Below are 25,640 nucleotides of genomic sequence, written 5' to 3'. Positions count from 1 at the left end.
GAGCATGGTTCGGGGAACCTGGAGGGGGGAATCAGCCTGGCTCCTGGCAGGTTGTCGACGCCAGATAAAACGCGTTAGCAACTTCCAGATATGTGTATGAGAAATAACTAGCAGAAAAATAGGCGAAGCAGGGAAATGGTTTCACTAGAATTTTGGAACACGTTGATCTGGGAACAGCTTTGTGTACAATAAGTCAAGTTCACAACCGGAAGACGACACGAATAACGTTCGTCGGTGAAATATCTCCGGACTTAAGTGTGTCACAAACAACCGTTTAGAGACTATGGAAGGGAGCGGAATTACGATTGGATATTTACCAATCAAAAAATTGCACTACAAAAAATCAGCCAATCGTAGATGCCTAGGTGCACTTCCGCAAATTCCGACGGAAGCCCGAGTGTTGCTGGCCAGGATCCAATCAGAGCGACGCATTTCCAGTATAAATAGCAGCGGCGGTACAGCTCTGCACCAGATTTTTCCTTGTCTACCATGGCCCGCACCAAGCAGACCGCTCGCAAGTCCACCGGCGGCAAGGCCCCGCGCAAGCAGCTGGCCACCAAGGCCGCCCGCAAGAGCGCCCCGGCCACCGGCGGCGTGAAGAAGCCGCACCGCTACCGGCCCGGCACCGTGGCGCTGCGCGAGATCCGGCGCTACCAGAAGTCGACCGAGCTGCTGATCCGCAAGCTGCCGTTCCAGCGCCTGGTGCGCGAGATCGCGCAGGACTTCAAGACCGACCTGCGCTTCCAGAGCTCGGCCGTCATGGCCCTGCAGGAGGCGAGCGAGGCCTACCTGGTGGGTCTGTTTGAGGACACCAACCTGTGCGCCATCCACGCCAAGCGTGTCACCATCATGCCCAAGGACATCCAGCTGGCTCGCCGCATCCGCGGGGAGAGGGCTTAAGTTCGTTTTCTACATTGGCATATAGTGTAAATTGCAAAGGCTCTTTTAAGAGCCACCTCCATTATCTACAAGAGATGCTGTAGTGCGGTTTTTACAGGGTTCCCTGCTTGTTAGCTTGATTTTAGTCTTCCTTGACCTTGCGGTGCAGTAGCGACCGAGGTTTCCTGCATTTGGAAGCCAGGTCTGCTTCTAACTAGAGTTGACAAGGGTGTATTGAAGTAGGCCTGAAGCAGCTAGGCATCTTATTTTCTCAGGATTGTGGGTTACAATGTATCACAGTTGAAGTCAGCAAAACTTAACAGTGTTTCAATATTGAGTTGTTATATTTGACCTGTGTGTACACTGGGTTGCCTTTTCCACTTTTTAAATCTTTGTTAGTTATTTTCAAAACACTATTCTGGTCTCCGGGGTTTCGAACTCAGATCTTGCTCTGGGCTTAAGGCCTCTTCATTGGCTTAGTTCTATTTATTTGATACCTTCCCGAGTACTGGCATTATACGGCAATGCTTACTATCTAGCCAAGTTTAATATTTTGAAGGTGTAACAAAGATTAAACTACCTTTGATTCTTGGTCTTAGAATGTAGTAGGGTGTGGTGGTTCACACCTATAATCCCAGCACCCAGGAGACCGGCAGGCCTCTTGGGTTAACCAGCCTATTCCTACTGCAGCAAGTTCCATAACAGAATCCTGACCTTAAAAATTTTTCTATCAAAAGACTCGGAAGGACAAGAACCATTTGTTATAGTTTACCTAACAACATAAAAGACAGCAAGAAAGCTTATAAATCTTGACTGATATTTAAAGAGGAAGAAATTGATACTAGGAAGAAAATAACCATGCCCTTTTAATTAGTGTCCCAGAAATCAGAATAAACTGCCGGAGTTGACAAGCAGCTGTGAAGAAGATAGAGAAGATTCAGAGGAAACAGAATCTGTTAGTATCAATTTCAAACAGGTTTGGAATTCTGATCTGTGGCCAATAATTATAGAAAAAAATACGGTAGTATATGAGTTTAATTCAATCTTCCACCCACTTGAGATTCCCACCCCCACCCCCACCCCCACCCCCACCCCCTTGGCCAGCAGAGACAGGCAGGTCTAGGTAGAAAGTTCAGGTCAAGCCAGGAATGTACAGTGAGACTTGGGGAAAGAAAAAAAAAAACAGAAAGAGAAAAGGGGAAGATGAGAATTTATCCTTTTTGAGTTAGAGCTTAGAAAATGCAACAGAAAACATTATCCTAAAGATCCTACTCCTAGAGCATGTAAGTACATTATCCCACTAAGGCGATAATTATTTTTCCCAAGGTCTTTAACCTATCCTCAGGATAATGAGCTTTTTTGGTCGTGGGGGATGGGAGGGCGGCTGGAGGATTCTCCTAGCAAAGTGATGACTAAGAATGTTCTAAACTTTAGCCAAAATTAGAATGCCATGTTTCTACCCAAGGCCAGAGTTAGAACACAATTTCATTCCTCTGGCAAAAAGGAGATAGATTTCTCCCAATGAGATTTTTAAAAACCCTGATATCTCCCTCCCTCCTTTCCCCCTCCTCCGAATAGTAAGTAGAAGGTGGACTCAGAAGCTGATCCTATCAGAGATGACGCCAGACTTCAATTGCTTCTAAACTTAATGCCAATCTTGACAACCAATAAACATCATAGTTGATATTCAAACGCTTTAAAAACAAAGCTTGAAATAAATCAATTAGGATCACAGGTGAATTTTATATATGTACCTTTTTAAAACCCAAAAACAACTCATAAGAACATTTTAAAGTATCTCCTATATTACTCAATTCAGTTATTTTTTTATTGATAACACTTTATTACTTTATTTTCAACATGTAATAATAGAAAAATGTACCTTCAAAATGTCCAGCTTTGGGACTAGAGAGATAGTTTTGGGAGTTAAGAACACTTACAGTGGTGAAGTTCAATTCCCCACAACCACATGGTGGCTCACAAACACCTGTAATGGGATCCAATGCCCTCTTCAGGTGTGTCTGAAGACAGTGACAGTGTACCCATATGGATAACATAAATGATTCTTTTTTTTTTTAAGTTCAGGCTTTTATTCTGGAAGCTGAAATTCTCATTTAAAAAAAAACTGACATTGTAAGTATTTCCAATTTTAAATATTTTCTGCCACATTGAAATTTATGAAAACTAATAACTATAACAGGGCTATTCATCAGCCCATACACACAGGCAGTGCATACACTCTGATACTTTATCTAAAAGATAAGAAATCTATGTGACATGGAGTAAGTGCTACAGAATGTTGTATAATCATTTCAGGATTACAAGTATAAATTTTCTTTTAAAACCCAAAAATTAAAGTCTCAGAAGATGTGCAAGGTAACAGATGCCTGAAATCCCAAAACTTGGGAAGTTAAGGAAAACAGACCAGAAATTAAAGATTATCCTTGGCTATATATCAAGTTTGAGTCTACCATGAACTAAGAGAGATTTGTCCCAAAATTCAAAATGAAGCTTTTCATCCCAAGACTGGTAAGCAAAGGCAGGTTGATCTCTATTAGCTAAAAGCCAACAAGTTCTATATCAGAAGTTACATATATATCCATCCCAGGGTACATAATGAAACCCTGTCTCAAAATAAAATAATTTTTAATTTCAAAATAACATAATAAGGTAAGTCTCAGAAGCAGCTTCAGAAATAAAACTTCTTACCTTCAACACTTTCCTTTCTCCATCTCCTCCCAAAGCGAGGTTTAAAAACTAGAATATCCCTTCTTCAATGCAAGAAAACCAGACCTAGCTATTTTTCCCAAAGTAAGCAATAACTGCTAAAACATTCATCTGCATCAACCTTTTTAAGTCTTGCTGCTAGCAATAACAGTAAGAATCATAATGATGATGATGACGATGATGATGATTTTTAAAACTCTACAAACCTCCCTTGTCCAAAAGTAAATCAAAATGAAGAATTACCACCTAAAGAGTTGTGTCCATACCCAGGAAAAAAATGTAACACAGGGGCAGAGAAGTACTGGGAACAGATATGGCTAGATTTCTTCACACAGTATACTGGAAGTAAATTATATTCCTTTCCTACAATCATAATTGTACACAGTGGTAAATGGTTTAAGGAGCTCTGACTCTCAAATGCAGGAACTTAAAATGGTGTCTTTTTGTTGTTTCCTTTTTTTCTTTTCTTTTTTTTCTTTCTTTTCTTTTCTTTTTTTTTTTTTTTTTTTCTTTTTTTTTTTTTTTTTTTTTTTTTTCTTCCTAGAAATTGAATTTTTAAGCTGTGTTTGTAATGTCAGGATGATGTGAAAGGACAGCAAGTTGGGTAGCATTCTAAAGACTGACCCTCCACCATTCCTTTACCCAGCTGGTTGCACAGGGTGGGAAAATTAGGACAGTCAGTCTTCACAAGTTTAGTGTTGCCCCTCTGATCAGACACCAAGTCCCTTTTCTGATATAATGATGCTGGTGCTTGTCTCCGTGTTATCTCTCCTGTTGTTTCAGAAGGATTCAAAATCACCAAAGGCCTCAAGCATTGCACCTGAGCCAGTCATACGATAGCCCTTAGACTACAGATTACTAAACAAATCATGAGTAGTGCATGTGTGAATATTCCTTCCTATGCATTGAGATCTAAGTGTGGTCTTACAATAAGGAAGATGCAGGTCCCCTAGAATCCTGACCCTATCAGTGTTTTATTATGTAAAACTACAAGACACTTCATTTGTTAAAAAGGCTTTCGTTATTATGATAATTTTTCACAAAAATGGCCCTCGATGATAGTTAAGGAAAGAGATAATCCATAAATAGCTAATAACTTTATCTCACAGAAATGATTGCAAATATGCAAAAAAAATCAAAAATTCCATTTCGTTATTTTCCTGCATTTTCTAACCCATTCACACATAATAATATTGACATTTCACACATTGATATTTTTCTGTTTTTATGGACTCCTAAATTTGAAGTGGCATGTAAGAGAAGTGAGATGGTAAGAAATTAGACCATAGAGTTCAAGATCAGAAAAAAATCCCCATTGTGTTCATAAACGTTTTAATGGATATTGACATATTTACATTAAATCTCTAAATTCAATCAATATCAGACAATATTCTAATTCAGTTCATGGGATTTTGGAAATTTAATCAAATACATGGACAAAGTAAAGGGAAACTTGAGAAAGATGAGCCTCCATCTCCTGGGGGTCTTCTCCCCCTGGGGACCTGCCCCACAGTCCACAACTTCCTTTTCTGTTGTGCAGTCAATGGGAATGGCTGTGGTAAAGCTGAACACACATTAAGACAATGACCTTTAAGAACTTAAGAGTATACTCTGGTTCCTCTTCAGATCGTATAAATCTTTCGCCTTTTACTAAAGATTTCCGTGGGGAGGAATAACTGAGTCTTAAGCCAATTTTTTTTGAGGCCTTGTTCTAGCAGGGCTGCGTAGTATGTTGTCTTAAAAATAAATAAACCGGCTGAAGAGCTGATAGAACTTAAAAAAGAAGAACTTAAGAGTATGCGTGATAAGAAAAGTGGCGACTATGATCCTATTTTACCTGTGTATTTACTGGGAATTCTTTAGCACCATCAGATAATCTACTCCAGCAGCAGGTGGAAGGAACATGCATAACATGGACTTCATTTGCAGATACAGTAACTGTACAGTATTCCACAAGCATCCGATTACACATCCCCTTCTGATGTAATAGGCACTTAAAATGTAGTAGGAAGCTACCTATCCTTTAAATTTTTTTTTAATTATGAGAAAATTAAATTCAGTGTCTTTACCTTATCTGGAGTAGGGATGGAAGAAGGGGTTAACTACACTAGCATTTGCCTGTGGGAGTCAAAACACTTGTTTTAGGAGCCTGTGTTCTTCTATTATATGAGTCCAAGAATTGAACTCTGGTCTTTGGGATTGGCTACAAGGTCCTTTACCCACTTTCCTCTGAAGGAAATGCTAGATTGAAATGTAGACTTATAAGGATACAACAGATGTGATGCTTGTAACAGGTGCTTGCTTCCAGAACAGCAACCCACATAGGGGAAGACAGCTGAATGTTGCAGGTTGTCCTCTGACCTACACACGAGCACACACACACACACACACACACACACACACAAAATGTAAAAATATTTTTAAAGTGCTACATAATTTCCTCCTACCAAAAGCTCAGTTTAACAACTGCAAAATTCTTACATCATCTGGATGAAATGAAATTGACCCCCCCATGTACACAAACGAGACACACACACACACACACACACACAAATTTCAATACTTCATCCTCCAAATCTAGATCAGCTTTCTGCTGGGTATGCTGATTTGGTGTTTGTGTGTTTGTTTTGCTTTGTTTTGTATGCCCGAATTTGAGAAGGCAAGCTGCAAACCAAACCTTCCAAAATGGCTTTTCCTTCAAGTTCTGTCTTACTGGTCTGCTCACCATATAAGGGAGAACAGATAAGCTCAGAACAATGTATGTGGAAGGAACGTGCAGACATGCCAATGATGTTCGGTTTCTTGACTAAAAAGCACCAGGGTATTAGGAAAGCTTCCACACTTAAAGCGACAATGTGATCAGTCCCAACAACTCTGAGGGCAGCTAACTACTTAGGAAATTGGAGCTCCTGCAATTTCTCCGCAAACACAAAACTTAAAAACATGTCAGGCTCTCACACTCTTAGGACAGAATCCCAGAGCTCTGAGGTGACCCACGGGGGGCGGGCACATTAAAAAAAAGTCAGCGTCCCAGCACATAAACGTAAACCTTAATATCACAATCTCTGATTGGTGCAACGTTTCACAACCATGACTGAAAGGGCGGTCTGGTTGGTTAACTCTCAAAACCACGGATTGTATAGATTGGAAAGTAAAACTTCAGGACCTGCAGCCTGTTGTCAGGTTGGCTTGCCAGAGCCCCCTGTGCATTCCCACGCCTAGGCACTAGAACTTCCCGCCAAGCTCTGCTTACAGACAGGAAAAAAAAGGTGACGCAACTACGCCAAAATTAACAGGGCTTCCAGACTGCATTTACCCACGCCACCCGTAAAAGCCACTTAACTGCTTCGGACCACACAGACGGAGAAAGCTGACGTACTAGGAACTAGAACCTAAAATAACATTACCAGGAAAGGCTCAGCTCTTTTGAATGAGATCTGTGGGTGGCTCTGAAAAGAGCCGTTTGAGATTTTCAAAGCAGGATGCGCCACTCTACTTCTTGCGAGGGGCGGCCTTCTTTGCCTTGGTAGCCTTTGGCTTAGTGGCTTTAGGCTTCGCAGCCTTAGCCTTGGGAGCCTTGGCCTTGGCCGGACTCTTCGCTGCCTTCTTGGGCTTAGCCGCCTTCACCTTCTTCGGGCTCTTGGAAACTTTCTTGGCACCAGCAGCCGCCGCGGGCTTCTTCGCTTTCTTCGGGGTCTTCTTGGCGGCCTTCTTGGGTGTGGCAGCACCGGTCGCCTTCTTGGGCTTCTTGGCTGCGCCCGCAGGCTTCTTCGCCTTGGCAGCGCCTGCCTTCTTAGCCTTGGGCTTGGCCTCCCCAGAAGCCGCCTTCTTGTTGAGTTTGAAGGAGCCGGAGGCGCCGGTGCCCTTGGTCTGCACCAGGGTGCCCTTGCTCACCAGGCTCTTCAGCCCCAACTTGATGCGGCTGTTGTTCTTCTCCACATCGTATCCCGCCGCCGCCAGCGCCTTCTTGAGCGCGGCCAGGGACACGCCGCTGCGCTCCTTGGAGGCGGCCACAGCCTTGGTGATGAGCTCGGACACCGGGGGTCCGGACGCCTTGCGCTTCCCAGCAGCGGCGCCGGTCTTCTTCGCCTTCTTCTTCACAGGTGTTTTCTCCACAGGCGCAGGAGCAGCGGGCGCCGCGGGAGCGGTCTCAGACATGCTTCAGGCCTTACTTGTAAAGCAAAAAGTAAGAACAAACAGTCGGAGAGGGTTGTTCCTAGTGCGGCAGGCTCTGGGTTTATATAGAGAGAAGCTGCGTGGTGATTGGTTCCCTGCGCTGTGCGCCGTGCGCCGCGCTGCGAGCGAAAGGCTCTTCAGCTTTGCCGTGTGGCTGTGTTTGTTGCACCTCAAAAAAGAATAAAAATATATGAAATATGGGCACGAAATAATTAAGGACTTGGGGGAATCTGATCCGGGAGCCTGTAGGCTACATTCTTGCCTTAATTTGTAGAGTTATGTTCAAAATCAGCACTCTGAAACTTCTCTGATTGCCCCAACTCTCTTTCAAACTTGACGAAAATTGGGAAAAGTTTAAGGTTTTCCTTAAAAATACTATTTCTCTCGCAGTCATTAACAAACTTTTGTTTCGGGACATAGTTGTGCACATTCTTATCCTTTCAGAACTCTGTGGAATAACTTTTTTTCACGGAAATAAGTAGGGAAATTTGCATTTTTCGAGAAAGCAACAACACAGAAGGTCCCAGGGCTATCTGCACCAAGCTGTAGGAATTGGCACTAGATAGGAAAGTTGTGCGTGCCGGGGAAATGATTATTGTAGAAAATATCGATTGGGTTATTAAGGTATTTGAGATACCATTGTGTAATTTCCATCTGGTTTTCATGTTTTAGTGATTTAGCCATTTTCTGGAGGCAAGATGAATCTGTTCCATCCCTCTTATAGATCAACTACTCAAAAGCACATATTTTTCAGATTCAGCAGAGAAGTGGAGACCAACTCCCACACTTTAGAAAAAGATACCTGGGTCAAAAAAGAACAAGTTTAGCGACTGGGACTGAAGAACAGTGACATGTAAACTGATTTGACAACTCATTCTGTGTTTAGGGTGCACTGTCACACAGCTGTGTTATACACGCTGTCTCAGGACACTGTGTTGGACAGCTGTTTCCCCTTGCCAATACATATAGCGTTCTCTACATATATCCTATTTTTAAAATAATTTGAATTTTAATATTGAAAATAAGCAGAATTGGAAAGAAAAATCTGTTTTTTTATCTCTTAATAGCTGCTGAGCTTGTTACATATATTACATATATAATACTGTCACAAGCAAAAGAATTAGCGAGTTGTATCCATTGAAGGACTCAAACATTTTAAAGTCAGTATGAAAACTGCAGCAAGAACAAGGTTCCTGGAAAAGTGACTAGCTGGGGAACCAGAAACTTGAGCCCATACGCAGCTTAACTCATTTCCAGTCATTACTTTGGAGGCTAACATCACTAATGTAATATTGGTCTTGACTCCAAAATATAATTGCATCCTGAAAAACAGCAGGTTATTTTCCGTAGTAAGGCTTGCACAATTTTTGTAGAGATTAAAAACAGGTGATAAAAATCCCTAAGATATGGTATTGCCGTGAAACTTATGGCTTTGTCCTCTCCATTCTGTTAGATAAGCACACACACTTACACACAAATGCACACCATTACCACACAGCCTAGAGATAACAGTCTCATGGGTTATTCTACAGGGCATGTTCTTGGGCATTCTAATACCTAGAAGCTTTAAAATCTACAGGAAGGGGTGGCTGTATAAAATAAAAAAACAACCTGGTTGCAGTGGTCCTTGCCATTAATCCCAGTACCTGGGAGACAGAAGCAGAATCATCTCTGAAATTTGAGGCCAGGCTACAGAGCAAGTTCCAGGACAGCTATGGCTACACAAAAAAAACCAAACTCTGAGAAGGAAAAGAAGAGTACTAATAAGATAGGTAGCAAAAGAAAAAAAGGGAAAAAAAAACATGTAGAAGGGGAAGAAGACACTTCAGTAGACAATAATAAGTAGCAAGGAAACAATAATAATAAAAGGAAGAAGACAAATTTAATTGAGTCAAATGTGCTCAAAGGGTCTGTGAGAAGTTAGGGATATCAATTTGATACCCCTTCCTGTTGACATGACATGAGGACCCTGGCAACTTGAAACCCACATTCCAGTACAAACGATCATTTCCCAAAATGAGCACTTTCAGATATTTAAATCTCCCCTCCCCTGCCTTCTCTCTCCCCTCTGAAATATCTTTTAATTGTGTGTGGAAGCTGAACAGCATCCTGCACACTTGAAGAGTATTCAAAGTTCTCCGTTTTTAGAAAGGCCTGGTCTCCAGTGTGCAGTCCATTCCCATCCACAATAGAGATAAATAAAACTGTGGTTAACGTGTCAGGGCAAGGTCAATGCAACTGGGATATAGCTGCTCAGCTGGAATGCTTTGCTGATGTCACATCGCACCCCTCGGCCTGGATTTATTTTCTTCATAAGTGTCCTTTGGGTTCCTTCCTTAGATGGGGAGAGGACGCCACTGTGCTATTTAAACTCGCCATTCTCACACAGTTTTGGCATTCTGCTATTTAAAGTGGATGACTGTTGAGTTTCTGGGAAGAAGCATAGGAGAGCTCAGTGGGTTGACTGGGGTAAGCTAAGTCCCAAGCACATCCTGAGTACTAAGCTACCTTAAATTGTTTTCTCTGCTCTTACCATAGAAACATCTTACACAAGCACTAGCCAAAGCACGTCTTCAGGATGACCTGTGTCTAGACAAGGATAGGGCTCACAGCGGAACTAGAGGCTAAAAAGTAAAGGCCATGAGACACAAAATCTTCCCCCAGCAATCCTAGCGTTTATTAAAAGGATTAGATCTCCAACCCAGAGCAAGTCGCCATCTTCCAATTCAAATAGCATCTTGTAAGATGGGAAATAGTATATATTCGACCAATACTAGCACCCTCTTGTAGAGATTTTAAAACAGAGCTGTGTGCAGGCCTCTGAGAAATGCTGGGAGAAATAACAAACGAGATTTCATAATGCTTACAAAATTTTAGACTTAGTATTTTCATAAATCCTCCTGTTAAAAGGTAATCTTATTATAATATATCCAGTACTGTGGATAAGTGGCTACAACCTCCTTCTTTACAAATGAGTGGCTAGAAGGGTTATAAATTTTCGGCTGTCAGAACCTACAAGTAGGCTCCTGTATGACACAAACTAGTGACTAAGAACTCCAAGAGGAAAGCTGAAAACTCTTATCCCCCCCCCCCCCCCTCGCCCGAGCCTTCCATCAGGAGTCAGCCAGTGAGGTAGAAGGGCGGGTACAGGAGCACCTTCCCGCCCGCGCCTTTTCAGTCCTCTAAAAGGTCCGCAATCGTCATATATATAGCAGCTGTAGAGGGCGCCGGCGTAACTTCAAATCTCTCCAGTTGTCTCAGCAACATGTCTGGTCGCGGCAAAGGTGGCAAGGGTCTCGGCAAAGGCGGCGCCAAGCGCCACCGCAAGGTCCTGCGCGACAACATCCAGGGCATCACCAAGCCCGCCATCCGCCGCCTGGCCCGGCGCGGAGGAGTGAAGCGCATCTCCGGCCTGATCTACGAGGAGACCCGCGGGGTGCTGAAGGTGTTCCTGGATAACGTGATCCGCGACGCCGTCACCTACACGGAGCACGCCAAGCGCAAGACCGTCACCGCCATGGACGTGGTCTACGCGCTCAAGCGCCAGGGCCGCACCCTCTACGGTTTTGGGGGCTGAATGAACTTAAACTTATTCACAACTTCAAAGGCCCTTTTTAGGGCCACCCACTTTGTCATAAGGAGTTGCTTGCATTTCTCGACCTTCGCGTTCTTTCCCTGTCCCTAAAGCTCAAAATGGCGATGGGGACAGAAGACTCAATGTGGGAGGCTGAACTGGGCTAAGTAAGGTACTCCTTACATACACTTAAGGCAACATAAGATCCAAGCAAGTTTTACTCTTCCCCAGTGCTTGTGTAGGGCTAGCGTGGGGCTAGTGTAGGCCTCTTCCAACTGAACTATATTACCCTCACCTCACTTTTAATGACAAGATTAAAACAAGTAAGTGTCACATAGAACATTCCATGTCCTCCCTAGATACTACTGTCTGTTCCTCTTAAGATGGTATTTCACTGGCTCCTTTATTTACTGTAAACATCACATTGAGAAAGATGAGGAACTGTATTTGTTTCTTAGTAAACAGTGTCTCTCTATGTAGCCTTGGCTGGCCTTGAACTAAATCCATAGGCTATGCCGGCCTACAACTGGGATCTGTGGCCTCTCTGCCTCTGCTACCCAAGTGCTGGGACTAAAGACCCGCAGGACAAGGATACATATCTAATAAGTGAGTTTAGGTTAGTGCTTAGTGGTGCTAAATTCCACTGTCTGAACAAAAGGGAAGAAAGTTACATTTGACAATCTTAGTAGCAAACTGTGGGAGTATTTAACATACACAGTAAATACCCTAAGGATTTATTCTACAACTGCCAGCACAGTGCATGGCAAGTCTAAGGAACATCACTATAGAATGAAACAAGGCTACTCAAGATGCTGTCAACAAGAAAGCAAATGATTTCAAAAGGGTTAAATGGTTAGCTACCTTTGACCAGTTTGTTGATAGAGTAGATACATACAGAAACACTAAGGAAACCCTCATTCCTTTAACCTGATCCCTTAGGTTACACTAGAATTCTTAAAGTGGGTACCCCTGAAAAGACCCTTTTGCAAATGCTGGCCTTCTGTCCAGAGTGCTTGGACCACTTACAGTTTGCGACTGTAAGACTTGTGCTTTGTACGCTGTCCAGAACCACCTTCAGCACCCTGGTCTCGGAGCCGCAGTGAATGTCCTTAGTAATGAGCTTAGTGATAAACTGATGTCAGGACTCCCTCACCCAAGCCTTTCCGGCCCTAGCCCAGACCAGGCCAGGAGTACAAGAGCAAAATTTGCTATGCTGATAAACAGGATTAACCCATGAGATAAAAAGCTTATGGACCTCATTCAAAACAGGAAATAAACCGAGGGGAATGTTCCGTCCTCTTCTCCACGGGTCGATTGGGCTTAGGTACACAGCTCTCAAGTGAGAATAAAACCTGTTTTATATACCTGCTTAAATTATTCAATCCACCTATTCTGAATATAACAGTCCTTGGCCTTATGTCAAAATAGAGGTAGTCAGATGTATCTGTAACCATGGGAAGCAACAGCTAACTCAGGATAGGATTGCCTGGTGCTTGGATACTTAGAACTAGGCACAAGCCTGTTCTGCAAACGTAATAGCCAACTAATGCTTTATCATTGCCCCCAGTATGCTTAAGGAACCAAATGAACTGGCATTTGCCAACACCTGTTAGAGCAGAGGAGCCTTAAGGATAGGATTCACTCCAGCATAAATTAACGTTCCACTGCTCTTTATCACCAGTGGAGCATTACAGTGACGAAGTAGTTATTACGGAGGGATTTCTAACCATTTTAGACACACCCCGCCAAACCTATGGAACAGCACTTTAAATAGAAAGGTGTAGGTGGCTCTGAAAAGAGCCTTTGGGTTGGTTTTATGACTTTCTAAAAAGAAAATTAAGCCCTCTCGCCACGGATACGGCGGGCCAGCTGGATGTCCTTGGGCATGATGGTAACACGCTTGGCGTGTATGGCGCACAGGTTGGTGTCCTCAAACAGACCCACCAGGTAGGCCTCGCTCGCCTCCTGCAAGGCCATGACGGCCGAGCTCTGGAAGCGCAGGTCGGTCTTGAAGTCCTGCGCGATCTCGCGCACCAGGCGCTGGAACGGCAGCTTGCGGATCAGCAGCTCCGTCGACTTCTGGTAGCGCCGGATCTCGCGCAGCGCCACGGTGCCGGGCCGGTAGCGGTGCGGCTTCTTCACGCCGCCGGTAGCCGGGGCGCTCTTGCGGGCGGCCTTGGTGGCCAGCTGCTTGCGCGGGGCCTTGCCGCCGGTGGACTTGCGAGCGGTCTGCTTGGTACGCGCCATAGTTAAAAACCGCCAACGAATGGGACCGAAAGGCCTATGGGTTTCTATTTATAGAGGAAGGATGTTTCTGATTGGTTGAAATTTTCAAGCGTCTCGACACAAATGACGTGTACGGAAATCCATTGTAATTGGATAACAGGCCTCAACTTTACGCTTGTAACCAATAAAAATCTTTTTTATTAACTAGCCAACTTTTCTTTGTTGAATATTTCTTAAGCCGCGACATTGTTGACATTAAGTACCTTTAATTGTTACATTTTTCTTTAGAAATTTGATAAAAGATACTATGTCGATTTTGACAATTCCAGAGCAGTTCCAAGAGCTACTTTGTTGAACTTCATTACCCGAACTGAATATTTTTTCCTTAAATTGTATTTGAGGAGATGAAAGGGAGCAGTTGACTATCCGGACCAAATGAAATCGAACACGGACGCACAACCTTTAATGAGCTCATGAAATTTACAAATGTCTTAGCTTGAGTGAACATACTATCTTCAGGGAAAAAACCACCAGTATTATTTCTAGTAACTGTAGAATTCATTAAAATTGCACTATTGTGTCACGGAAGTACCTCTAAGAATTCTTGGAGCAAATGAAAAGCATGCCCACTTTAACGGGCCTGTACAATAATTACTTCCAGAAGCTCTAGATGAACAGTATGTGATGTGTTCCATCCGAATCCTTCATAGACTATTTTTAAAAATAAAACCAACTTTACATGGATCTAGAATTTATATATGAATTTTCTCTCTAAGGGGAAATTTTATTGATGCTACTAACAGAACAAAAACTTTTAAAAGAAGAAGTATTTTTGCCTTTAGTCCTGTATAAACGTTTTCCTAAAAGCTTTGTTAAGCCTAGGTTTCATGAGTCTCTGGGCGAAACGTAGCCAATCAGAAGAAAGAAAGATGAGACTTCATTTGAATAAATCCTCTGTAAACTTTGGTAGCCCTCCTTCATGACATTTTTCAAAACTAACCACTGAGCGAATGTGCTTCCTTTGATTGGACAGTTAGTGCGTGACGTTTCCAGACTCTGTGACAAGGACAGCCACAGCTTTATTTAAAGAGCAAGACAGGCAGGAGACAATTCCCTCTGCCTTCCCTCTCTGTTCATAATGCCTGAGCCTGCGAAGTCCGCCCCCGCCCCGAAGAAGGGCTCCAAGAAGGCCGTGACCAAGGCGCAGAAGAAGGACGGCAAGAAGCGCAAGCGCAGCCGCAAGGAGAGCTACTCGGTGTACGTGTACAAGGTGCTGAAGCAAGTGCACCCCGACACGGGCATCTCGTCCAAGGCCATGGGCATCATGAACTCGTTCGTGAACGACATCTTCGAGCGCATCGCGGGCGAGGCGTCGCGCCTGGCGCATTACAACAAGCGCTCGACCATCACGTCCCGGGAGATCCAGACGGCCGTGCGCCTGCTGCTGCCCGGGGAGCTGGCCAAGCACGCGGTGTCCGAGGGCACCAAGGCGGTCACCAAGTACACCAGCTCCAAGTGAGTTCGTGCAACTCACACCGAACCCAAAGGCTCTTTTCAGAGCCACTCAAGATTTCAAAATTAGAGCTTTAATGCTTTACTAACCAAAGCAAAAAGCCTCACAACTGCAGGCTTATTGTGTACGATACTTAGTAGTCTATTTAATCAGGTAAATTAGGCATTGACTACTAGTGTACTGTGTGACCGGTATGAGCTAAAACTAAGGTTTATGTTCTGTTATAGTTATTTGTATAATGAACCAAGACAGTAAAAATGCTGTTCTCTATGATTAAAACCTTTATTTTGATACCAGAAAAACTTCAATATTGTGGGGTTTTTGTTTTGTTTGGGGAGTGGTTTGTTTAGTTTTGTTTTGTTTTTTGCTTGGCTAAATCTAAAGTCCTAGTTTTATGAAAGCCACTAAATCATTGTAAACTCTTAAGGATAAATGAGAAATCCAAGATAGTATCCAGTCACCTATAATTAGTCAAATCCTTTAATGTGTTTAGAACTATATTTGCTAAGTCCTAGTGCAATTAACTATAAAAATAGCATTATTTAGCCTCTTGTATATTTTCAGTTAAGCCTAAATCAAGTAGCTAGAAACAAGCAAACTTTGGTTTAGATTTACTTCATATAGGCACTCTTCAAACACTTCTAAAATCTCTAGAATATAGCATTTATGGAGTTTTAATAAAAAAGCTTTTCATGCTAGAGACACATCAGTTCCCGGCAGCACCCCTAATCAACTCCAAAGATACAGAAGAATTGATACAAATGGGTACAGAAGAATTTCTATCTGTCACGTGTTTTAAATGTGACAAAGCTGGCCATTGAACAAAAACTACTCCATACATCAACTGCTGACAGTACACTCTCCAAACTGGACAAATAAGAGCCTGGGGAATTTAATTGCCTCAATTTGCTAGACAAGGAAGGAAAGTTCCCCCTGGGTTTTTACTCCACGGGAAAGTCTGCAGGATCTTCTGGGTCAACACTCTTGGTGCTCTCCACTTAGCACAGAGGAGCCTAGGGTCACAGGTATCAGATAGGTCTGTCAGTTTTAATAAATTCTGAAGCTGTTGAGTCTGGCCCTCTGGTTACTGAGATGAAATTCATCCTTCTCACATCTCTGATGCAGTTGGTGACCAGGCTCCTGATAGCTTTGTCTATCAGCGTAACTGCAGCAACCAAGGCTTTCTGCTGCCCTCTCGGTTCTCTTCGTGTGTAACAATCAGGCCTCCTGCCTCCCTGTCCTAGAGCTGCTACTTTCTGTCTAGATACAGTTGGCCATGTTACCAGACTCAGAAAAGAGATAAACTCACAGAACAGGTTTCAATGTAACCTTTTACTATTCCTTCATATGAATAACTTTACAGCAGCTGCTCCCAGTAATCAACCACCTGTGGCTTGTGGGAAAGGTAAGGTCTGAGGATGTATAAGCTTAAGTTGTGAGGGTCTAAGTGTTTTAGGGTCTAAGGGGGTGCTTTTGGTATGTACATCCAAGCTATAACTTAAGGTTAGTAAGAGCAGTTTAGAAAGGTTGAAGCTTAAGTGGTAATAAAGTGATTTAAGGTATATAAAATAGACTAAAAAATGCTTCAGATTTCTTTGCCTCACTAGGCTACTAGAAGACTTCAAAAATTTAGGGTTTTAACATTAGTCAGTGGCATACTGATAAACTATTGGTTTGGCTATGGCAATGAACTACTACTATTACAGTCACAGGCTCAAGTTTTAAATTTTCCTTTGGTTGTCTTCTAAGTGTAGACTTAAAGGTACTCATGCTAACAGCATCTCTGATTCCTATACTCTTAGTCTTCTGGAGAAAGAGAAGTTGCATTTCGCTGTCTTCACTCATACTGAAAATAAACAGCAAGTGAACTTTGCTTCCCTCTGCTCAAATAAAGGCCTCTGTCTTTCCCTGTGTTCTCCTTAAAGAGGCTTGGTGATTTTAACCAAAAACTGATTCCGAAGCTCCCACTGTGACACCAAGATGTGACAATGGCAGTGCTAGTGTGTCTAAGACATATCTCTCTGTAAACCAAAAAAAAAAAAAAAAAAAAAAAAAAAAAAAAAAAAAAAAAAAAAAACTTTTAAGATTTAGAGAATCTACTTGAATCCACTTCTCATGAGTCAAATGGACCAAATACCCTTTGGGGTCAACAGTATAAGGTCCCCCACCTCTTGCCTATTTCTGAGGATAAGATCCTTCCCCATTTCCCTGGTCTTGGGACTCCCCTTTTCCAACTGCCGGGACCCTGCGCCTAAAAGTATGAAATGTACACCTAGGGAAAGGTTCTGTCCTAGACTTCTTAGCTTTATCGTTTGCCACACAGATATGCACATGCTTCAGTATCCGGCCAAGTCCAGGAGTTGCCTCAGATCTGCATCCTGAACAGCTTCTAAGTGGCTGTTCCCAACTGGTTCAGTCAGCTTCAAACAGGCCTGTGGGTTCTTAGCTCCGGATGGTCCCACAGAGCCTGGACAGTAAGTAAATGAACCAGCTCTCCCAGCACTTGGCCAGCATTCCAGTTTTCATGGCTCCCCCAAAGGTGTTGTTGCCCCCAGACAGCAGAAAGCAGTCTAAAGAATGCAATTCCCTCTTCCTACCTCACTTCACTTCCTTCCTTATTTTTACAATAAAAAGGGAAGAGAATGTTAAAGACCAGGCATTCCCACTGGCCTGCCCTTGAGGACCTAGGAGCAGCTTATATCATCTTCTGCCACTGCCAGGTGTACCAGGTGTGTGTGCCAGGTGTACCAGGTGTGCCAGGTGTGCCATGTGTGCCAGGCACTGTGGATAAAAGGGCAGCCAACCACTCCTACCTCTCTGCTGTCTTGTGACTCTTTGATCTTTATTCTCACCCCCCCCCACCTCCTGTATGTCTGTCTGCCTCTAGCTCTTCCTCTTGTCCTCACACTGAGTCAGCCTTTCACTCTCTCCTCCCCCCCAATAAACCTCTTATATTAAATCTGTTATGTGGTATTATTTCTCAAGGGCACACTTTGGCATGGCCCAGCAAAGGTATTCCCACCACCTCCCTGCATTTTATCTTATCACTTTCAATGCCTTTAAAAAGCAAAAAGCAATAAACATTGCAGCAAGCCTCCTGTGGTTTTTCCACAAAGCACATTTCCTGATATATATAAACTGGAGGTTGGGATGATATTAAGATTCTGGATCTACAGTGTGTTGTTGTACTATACTATACACCTTTAATCCCATCATTTGGGGATCATAGCTAAATGAATCTTTGTGAGTTCCAGGCCAGCCTGGTCACACACCTTTAATCCAACCATTTAGTGATACACAGAGACCATCAATAGATGATAGATAGATAGATAGATAGATAGATAGATAGATAGATCATACATACATACATACATACATACATACATAGGTACATAGATGCATAAATGCATAGATATATATAGACCCTGAATCTATAACGTGGCAAAATTTCTCACTGAATTTCTCACTAGTCCAGTTTCTAGTGCAGTAGATAGTTGTTTAGTTATGAAGTCTATTAGGTATTTTAAAACAAAAACAAAAATGCTTTTGTGGGAAAGAAGCAGATTGGCTCTTTTTACAGAGTGTTTTCTGAAGGGTACTGAATACTAGAGGAATAAATTGAGAAGGCTCTGTAGGTGGAAAGGTGAACTGTAGGAAGGAGACAATTGAAAGTCATGAGCTTTATTTTCACGGCTCTGTACGGAATACTGTTCAGATAAGAGGAGCTTCCATCCTGCAGATACAAGTGCTTTCTGTCATATACTGTCACTACCACAGTTCTTTAAAGGCCAGCATTCAAATTTCCGTAACATACACCACTGTGATTATAATGACCTATGGCAAATCCAGTGCCCAAGTGTTGTTTTCTGAAATTAATGACTATTAAGCCAACTGAAACAAGGAACTAAAGAAAAACATGAAGATTCAGAATCTCAAAAATAGAAAGCCCAAAGGAAGGCAAGACACAGACACCTTAATCCCAGTACATTATGGGACGGATCAAAGCGCAAATCTCACAGACACAGACCGTCCTATCCTACAAAACTATTTGTAGGCCAGCCTAGGCTGAGTCCGTTTCTAAAAGGGGGGGGTGTAGGGGCTGTTAGTGGCAAGCTGTAAATGACAAATAGTTACCATTTGAAGTTTGGGAAAATACATAATTTTCTTGCAAGTAACATTACTGGTTCTGTCCCTCAGTAATAGCTCATATTTAAGTATACAATTCTGCCAGCTAATAAGTTTTGTTCTATCTTTGGTAGATCCCTGCTAACAATGCACGGTCTTATAAACATGTCTCTAGGTGAATTATAACGTTCAGCAGTGTGGACAGAATCCTTGCAGACCACATGCGTGCGCTCAGGGGGACAACACACAATAATCTGCAATTTCTGGGGGAGGGGTTCCGTAACATACAACACCCTATATCTACTCCCAACTATTCAATACTCTTGGTATATTGGTGTTAAATGCCTAGATTTCCACAAAAAGTTAGAAGAAAAAGCTACAGCCCTTTCTATGGAGGATGGGTGGCTCTAAGAAGAGCCTTTAAGGTGGTTGGGTGGGTAATAGGACTACTTAAGCCCTCTCCCCACGGATACGGCGGGCAAGCTGGATGTCCTTGGGCATGATGGTGACACGCTTGGCGTGGATGGCGCACAGGTTGGTGTCCTCAAACAGACCCACCAGGTAGGCCTCACATGCCTCCTGCAGGGCCATGACGGCCGAGCTCTGGAAGCGCAGGTCGGTCTTGAAGTCCTGCGCGATCTCGCGCACCAGGCGCTGGAACGGCAGCTTGCGGATCAGCAGCTCGGTCGACTTCTGGTAGCGCCGGATCTCGCGCAGCGCCACGGTGCCGGGCCGGTAGCGGTGCGGCTTCTTCACGCCGCCGGTGGCCGGGGCGCTCTTGCGGGCGGCCTTGGTAGCCAGCTGCTTGCGCGGGGCCTTGCCGCCGGTGGACTTGCGAGCGGTCTGCTTGGTACGAGCCATCTCAGCGACCCGGAGGAAAAGTGAAACAAAGAAGCGCAAACGTTGCCTTTAAGTACGCTTGCGATCGCGCACGCGCAACACAGGTACCCGCTCTGTACCTCTCCTCCCACACAAAGAAGCATCCTGATAGGCTCATCTACTTTTCAAAAGTCCCGCGCAGTAGTACTATTGGCTGACGAGTTCAGGTGGTGATTGGCTAACTCTTGCACACCGATAGGATTCATTGCTACACTTCAATGTTTTAGTCTTGCCGACCCAAACTTTCTTAAATTTATGTCTCCGCCTGTCTTGTGTCGAGCCACTTAAATAACATGAGGCAAAGAAATCGACCCAAGAGATCACAGAAACCACTCTGAAAAGTATATACTCTGCCCTTCTTGAGTTTTGTTTTTCCGCTTCTGGTGTCCGGACTGCAACATGATAGTTTAATATCAGCCGGTGAAATAAGCCAGATTACATTATGTGAAAGGCTGGTTTATTGATAAACTGCTCTTGGGTGAGTTACCCAAAAGCCTGAGGCCAGACAAATCAAGGGGTGGCAGGAAAACAGAGAAAACGAGAAGCCAGATCTTTGATATTTAAAATAGGAACGTAGGTCCTTTGTCCCGGACTCGGAAAACATAACTACATTCTTGCTCCACTGGAGTGTTTAAAATGACACAGCCAGTCATTCTAACAGGTATTACAACTCAAGCATCCTCTGAAGGCTACCAGATTGTCACATAATTTCTGTAAGCGCCTACGTGCTTTCTGCCACAGACCTATTAGTGTGCTACTTCTGAGAAATAAACTAGGTAAGAGACTGCAAGAGCTAAACCTACAACGTAAACCTGCGTGTTTGTGCGATACTGTTTCTTTGCGTGAGCCACAAACAGCAGCTACTTAAAATCAGGAAACAACCAGAATTTTCTCGGTAATATGGGTTTGGGACAAGGCAAAAATAGGTAAAACTAGGGATAGGCTACTAGTCTCTTTATGTGAGAAAGTGGTGGCTCTGAAAAGAGCCTTTGGGGTTTGAAAGAGAAGAGGGTTTACACGCTGGCTTATTTGCCCTTGGCCTTGTGGTGGCTCTCGGTCTTCTTGGGCAGCAGCACGGCCTGGATGTTGGGCAGGACGCCGCCCTGCGCGATGGTGACGCGGCCCAGCAGCTTGTTGAGCTCCTCGTCGTTGCGGATGGCCAGCTGCAGGTGGCGCGGGATGATGCGCGTCTTCTTGTTGTCGCGGGCCGCATTGCCCGCCAGCTCCAGGATCTCGGCCGTCAGGTACTCCAGCACGGCCGCCAGGTACACCGGGGCGCCGGCGCCCACGCGCTCCGAGTAGTTGCCCTTGCGGAGCAGCCGGTGCACGCGGCCCACGGGGAACTGCAGGCCGGCCCGGGACGAGCGGGTCTTGGCCTTGGCGCGAGCCTTGCCGCCCTGCTTGCCACGTCCAGACATTTTTGCCTTCTCTGACAGAGTCTAAAATCCAAGGAGCTACATCACCTAACTTATACTCAACGCCTGGCGCCAAAACGGAATGATTTCATTGGCTAAAAATGCAGTTTTACCTAAGCCAATGGTTTCATGGATTTGAAGGATATATGCGTTGATTGGACAATTCATGCATGACGTTTGAAGACTCTGACAAGAATACCTTCAGCTTTGTTTAAATACCGGGAAAGACCTGTTGTGTTTCAGTATTTCTGTTCTTTGTCTGTTCCTCCTTCCTTCACTATGCCTGAGCCCGCGAAGTCCGCTCCCGCCCCGAAGAAGGGCTCCAAGAAGGCCGTGACCAAGGCGCAGAAGAAGGACGGCAAGAAGCGCAAGCGCAGCCGCAAGGAGAGCTACTCGGTGTACGTGTACAAGGTGCTGAAGCAAGTGCACCCCGACACGGGCATCTCGTCCAAGGCCATGGGCATCATGAACTCGTTCGTGAACGACATCTTCGAGCGCATCGCGGGCGAGGCGTCGCGCCTGGCGCATTACAACAAGCGCTCGACCATCACGTCCCGGGAGATCCAGACGGCCGTGCGCCTGCTGCTGCCCGGGGAGCTGGCCAAGCACGCGGTGTCCGAGGGCACCAAGGCTGTCACCAAGTACACCAGTTCCAAGTGAGTTCGTGCAACTCACACCTAACCCAAAGGCTCTTTTCAGAGCCACTCAAGATTTCAGAATTAGAGCTTTAATGCTGATTAAGGTCCTGGGAAGAATAACTGCCCTTATATCTGCAGGACTATATGTAGGAATAGTTGGCATCCAGTCACTAAGATTTGTAATACACAATGCCCCGTCTCCAGTGTTTGCGGGTGACTTAATTGGGAGTGTACTTGATTTATTTAACACTGGAGCCTCAAACACAAAAGACTCTCAGCCACTTTTCGAAAAATTGTAGAGGTGTCAATAGGTCTGGGTACCATGATTATGGAGTTGACCTGAAACAAGGAAAACTATGTTTGGAATATAATGGGATCCCAAGACTAGTCTAAAACAGCTCACTTTGTTACAATGTATCCTGCTTAGTCAACTTTTAAGTTTTACCCCTACCAGGTTTCCTCCTTCTAGCGCTAAAAAATATTAAGACTTGGAAGTAGGATATGTTCGAAGGCTCAAAGCACAGTAGATTTGTCTGTGCAGTCACTCTCAGGCCCCAACTGTTTATTAATTTCAGGAATTTTATGCTGTACTTACAGTGTTTCTTCTATTTAGGATTAGGTACTCTCCCAGATGGAGTAATTCAAAACTTCTGCATTCAGTATGGTGGTAACAGATGAGGAAGGCAGTCTGGGTCTCAGGGAAGTCTCTAACCTATGGCTTTAATGAGGCTCTGGACTGGCAGCTTTGCTAATCCTGTGTCAGAGTTCAACTGGTCCTGTGGACAATGCTTTTCTAACATTCAACTTCCTCTCATGTTTGGGGACATCCTCGATCCTATACCTCTAGAAGTGTTTTCCCTCAGCCTCCATCTGAAGCCCTATAAGGCCTTTTCAGGACTCCACTGACTTCCTAGATATAACAAGAATTAATTAGGAAGACCAAATAAAAGGGGGAAACTTGCTCCCATGGGAGACACTAGCATTTGGGTAAATATATTTTAAAAATATAAAGAATATTGTTGGTTTTAATCATAATACTTTTTTTTCTTAAAACGTTATTTTTAACTATGTGAATGTCTTTCTGTATGTATGGTTTCCGTGGGACTGGAGTTACATGAGGTTGTAAGCCACCTAAATACGTAGTGAGCACTGAACTCTGACCCTCTGCAAGAGCACTCTCTCAACTACCCCCAGGGAACCTCTAGCTCCATACGTCAATATTTTTGGTCAAATAAAAATAAAATTATAATTGTTTAAGAGTAGACCTTAAACCTGCAAAACCATACACAGAACCTAACTACTTTTCACAGCCCAGACCTCTTATCCAAACCAATGTCGTCTGCAAAGGGAAATGTAGCAAGCCTCCTTACTAGTTTTCCTTGACAGTAGTTTTCATCAAACATCTATATTCATTGTTTTTAAATTTAACTCAGATCTTGCCTGTTCTCAGCTCAAACCTCTGCAGTAGTTCCCACCTCAATGCTAGCAAACCCAAACAAAATGAAAAGGAACCCCTCATTCATTAAGAGCACTGGCTTTTTCCAGAACACCAGGGACCCATTCCCAGCACACACATAGTGGCTCACTACTGCCTTAAACCCCAGTATGAGGGGATTCAGCACTCTATCCTAGGCCTGTGCACATGGTGCACAAACACCCATACATAGACGTTTTAACTTATTCATACTTATAAATTCCAGAACCGTGCCTGACACATGTTGTGTTCAGATTCTTTTCACTCACCCACAGAAAGCCTAATCTTTATAAATAAAGATGAGAGCAAGTTGCTGGGGTAGGTAGGCCTTTCATCCCCGGAGGCAGAGGCAGGGAAATCTGAGTTTGAGGCCAGCTTGGTCAACAGAGTGAGTTCAACGGCTACCAGAGCTACAGAAAAACCCTGTCTAAAATCTAAAGAGGAAAAAAAAAAGTCATGAGGCTGAGCAAAAGCGATGCTGCAAAGCCTTTGAAGCGGAGTTGGATTCCTGGGTGGACAGAGACCAATGTCCCATATAGTCCACTCGCCCACTAACACACACACACTCACACACACACACAAGTGAATGTTAAATAAAAACATTAACACCCTGAATTTTCTTGATTTCATAGTATAACTATACGAGTGGAGCTGGCCATGAAGAGACGCATCTTTTGGATTTTTGTTTTGTTTTGTTATAAGGCATCAGTACTTTTCAGTCTACAGTACTCTCGAATCTTACCAGTCCTAAATAAAACCAAATTCCTGAAAATACAGTCTATACTGTCTTAAATTTTGTTTAGATATCCACCGTGGATCAGATCCGTGTTAACGAAGTTGGGACGTTCTCAAAGTTACATACTAGAACTACTAAAGTTTCTATAATTTACCGAATGGACATTCTTTAAGCAAACTCATTTCTTGAATACCCGAAAACCCCACACAGGATGGGTCTCCAGGACATGCAAGGAGACATTCTTTGAAGCCAGATTTCCGTAATTGCGCAGAGGCTAAACCAACCAACCACCGCCGGTGCTGCGCACGCAGAACCGCCACGCGCCTTTGTCCCAGCTGTGCACCGCCTGGCTCTCGGGCTTTGTCCCGGCAACCCGTGATCTAAGCACCAGCAAACGCTTAATGCACGTTTTATCCTTATTTCCGGATAAAGCGGCACGTTTCCCGACTAGATCAATGTTCTTATGGAACTAACGTACCTAATACCAGACACTGATAATCCTCCACAGTCCTCGATAATGTCCGCTCTTTTAATAGGAAAAAGTGGGCGGCCCTGAAAAGGGCCTTTGGTTTGTAAAAGCGGACGAGGGAGTCGCCTAACCGCCGAAGCCGTAGAGGGTGCGGCCCTGGCGCTTGAGCGCGTAGACCACGTCCATGGCGGTGACGGTCTTGCGCTTGGCGTGCTCCGTGTAGGTGACGGCGTCGCGGATCACGTTCTCCAGGAACACCTTCAGCACCCCGCGGGTCTCCTCGTAGATCAGGCCGGAGATGCGCTTCACTCCTCCGCGCCGGGCCAGGCGGCGGATGGCGGGTTTGGTGATGCCCTGGATGTTGTCACGCAGGACTTTGCGGTGGCGCTTGGCGCCGCCTTTGCCGAGACCCTTGCCACCTTTGCCGCGACCAGACATGATAAACCTTCGAGAGAAGAGATCTCAATAGGACAGAGTGCGCAAGCACATTCCTTATATGCAGGGTGTTCGGACCTAATTGAAGACTGAAAACTCGTGCGCACTCGCCCCGCCCCTGGCACGGCTCATGCTTGATGATGTCACCAACGTTCTTTGTTCTCTCTCCTTGAGCTGGGTCCTTTGTCCCCAAACAGGACTTTCCGGCCATTTTAACTAGTTCAGACTAAAGAATTTCTTTAACAATGCACTTTGTCTCTTGCGACATATTTAGAAAGAGTAGATCTTTGGTGAGCCAAGCGATCAGAAATGCCGATCTGGGGTGTATGTGAGGTCTTGCTTCCCAAGTTTTTATTTTCTGCTGTAAAGAACTA

At 44.2% G+C, this 25,640-nt stretch overlaps 9 protein-coding genes across 9 annotated transcripts; 4 read left to right on the top strand and 5 right to left on the bottom strand.

The window, feature by feature from the left end:
- Positions 1–489: 489 nt before the first annotated feature.
- Positions 490–900, top strand: LOC308421804 (histone H3.2; the record flags this gene model as incomplete). The annotated part of the gene is made up of 1 exon (XM_080918256.1): positions 490–900. The coding sequence occupies one exon, from the start codon at positions 490–492 to the stop codon at positions 898–900; it is 411 nt and encodes a 136-aa protein (XP_080774382.1).
- A 4,021-nt stretch (positions 901–4,921) lies between these two features.
- LOC308421801 (histone H1.3-like) lies at positions 4,922–7,787 on the bottom strand. Its single transcript, XM_080918254.1, has one exon. The coding sequence runs from the start codon at positions 7,762–7,764 to the stop codon at positions 7,099–7,101; it is 666 nt and encodes a 221-aa protein (XP_080774380.1). The 5' UTR covers positions 7,765–7,787; the 3' UTR covers positions 4,922–7,098.
- Positions 7,788–11,047: 3,260 nt separating this feature from the next.
- LOC308421818 (histone H4-like) lies at positions 11,048–11,359 on the top strand (the record flags this gene model as incomplete). The annotated part of the gene is made up of 1 exon (XM_080918274.1): positions 11,048–11,359. The coding sequence occupies one exon, from the start codon at positions 11,048–11,050 to the stop codon at positions 11,357–11,359; it is 312 nt and encodes a 103-aa protein (XP_080774400.1).
- Positions 11,360–13,192: 1,833 nt separating this feature from the next.
- Positions 13,193–13,603, bottom strand: LOC308421806 (histone H3.2; the record flags this gene model as incomplete). Its single annotated transcript, XM_080918258.1, has 1 exon — positions 13,193–13,603. One exon carries the CDS (start codon positions 13,601–13,603, stop codon positions 13,193–13,195), a length of 411 nt encoding a protein of 136 aa, XP_080774384.1.
- A 1,117-nt stretch (positions 13,604–14,720) lies between these two features.
- Positions 14,721–15,260, top strand: LOC308421811 (histone H2B type 1-C/E/F/G/I; the record flags this gene model as incomplete). Its single annotated transcript, XM_080918263.1, has 1 exon — positions 14,721–15,260. The coding sequence occupies one exon, from the start codon at positions 14,721–14,723 to the stop codon at positions 15,099–15,101; it is 381 nt and encodes a 126-aa protein (XP_080774389.1). The 3' UTR covers positions 15,102–15,260.
- Positions 15,261–18,847: 3,587 nt separating this feature from the next.
- On the bottom strand, positions 18,848–20,337 carry LOC308421803 (histone H3.1). The gene has a single exon (XM_080918255.1). The coding sequence runs from the start codon at positions 20,079–20,081 to the stop codon at positions 19,671–19,673; it is 411 nt and encodes a 136-aa protein (XP_080774381.1). The 5' UTR covers positions 20,082–20,337; the 3' UTR covers positions 18,848–19,670.
- A 181-nt stretch (positions 20,338–20,518) lies between these two features.
- On the bottom strand, positions 20,519–21,521 carry LOC308421807 (histone H2A type 1-B). The gene has a single exon (XM_080918259.1). It carries the CDS (start codon positions 21,515–21,517, stop codon positions 21,125–21,127), a length of 393 nt encoding a protein of 130 aa, XP_080774385.1. The 5' UTR covers positions 21,518–21,521; the 3' UTR covers positions 20,519–21,124.
- A 267-nt stretch (positions 21,522–21,788) lies between these two features.
- Positions 21,789–24,739, top strand: LOC308421810 (histone H2B type 1-C/E/F/G/I). Its single transcript, XM_080918262.1, has one exon. It carries the CDS (start codon positions 21,794–21,796, stop codon positions 22,172–22,174), a length of 381 nt encoding a protein of 126 aa, XP_080774388.1. The 5' UTR covers positions 21,789–21,793; the 3' UTR covers positions 22,175–24,739.
- Positions 24,740–24,872: 133 nt separating this feature from the next.
- Positions 24,873–25,282, bottom strand: LOC308421816 (histone H4). Its single transcript, XM_080918272.1, has one exon. It carries the CDS (start codon positions 25,267–25,269, stop codon positions 24,958–24,960), a length of 312 nt encoding a protein of 103 aa, XP_080774398.1. The 5' UTR covers positions 25,270–25,282; the 3' UTR covers positions 24,873–24,957.
- Between the last annotated feature and the right edge of the window lie 358 nt (positions 25,283–25,640).

Source organism: Micromys minutus (assembly GCF_963924665.1).
Source record: "Micromys minutus genome assembly, chromosome: 6".
Taxonomy (NCBI): Eukaryota; Metazoa; Chordata; class Mammalia; order Rodentia; family Muridae; genus Micromys; species Micromys minutus.
This window is presented reverse-complemented; position numbering and strand designations above follow the sequence as displayed.

Coding starts and splice junctions, on each gene's coding strand:
- LOC308421801 (XM_080918254.1), bottom strand. CDS start 7,764: ATGTCTGAGACCGCTCCCGCGGCGCCCGCTGCTCCTGCGCCTGTGGAG.
- LOC308421803 (XM_080918255.1), bottom strand. CDS start 20,081: ATGGCTCGTACCAAGCAGACCGCTCGCAAGTCCACCGGCGGCAAGGCC.
- LOC308421807 (XM_080918259.1), bottom strand. CDS start 21,517: ATGTCTGGACGTGGCAAGCAGGGCGGCAAGGCTCGCGCCAAGGCCAAG.
- LOC308421810 (XM_080918262.1), top strand. CDS start 21,794: ATGCCTGAGCCCGCGAAGTCCGCTCCCGCCCCGAAGAAGGGCTCCAAG.
- LOC308421816 (XM_080918272.1), bottom strand. CDS start 25,269: ATGTCTGGTCGCGGCAAAGGTGGCAAGGGTCTCGGCAAAGGCGGCGCC.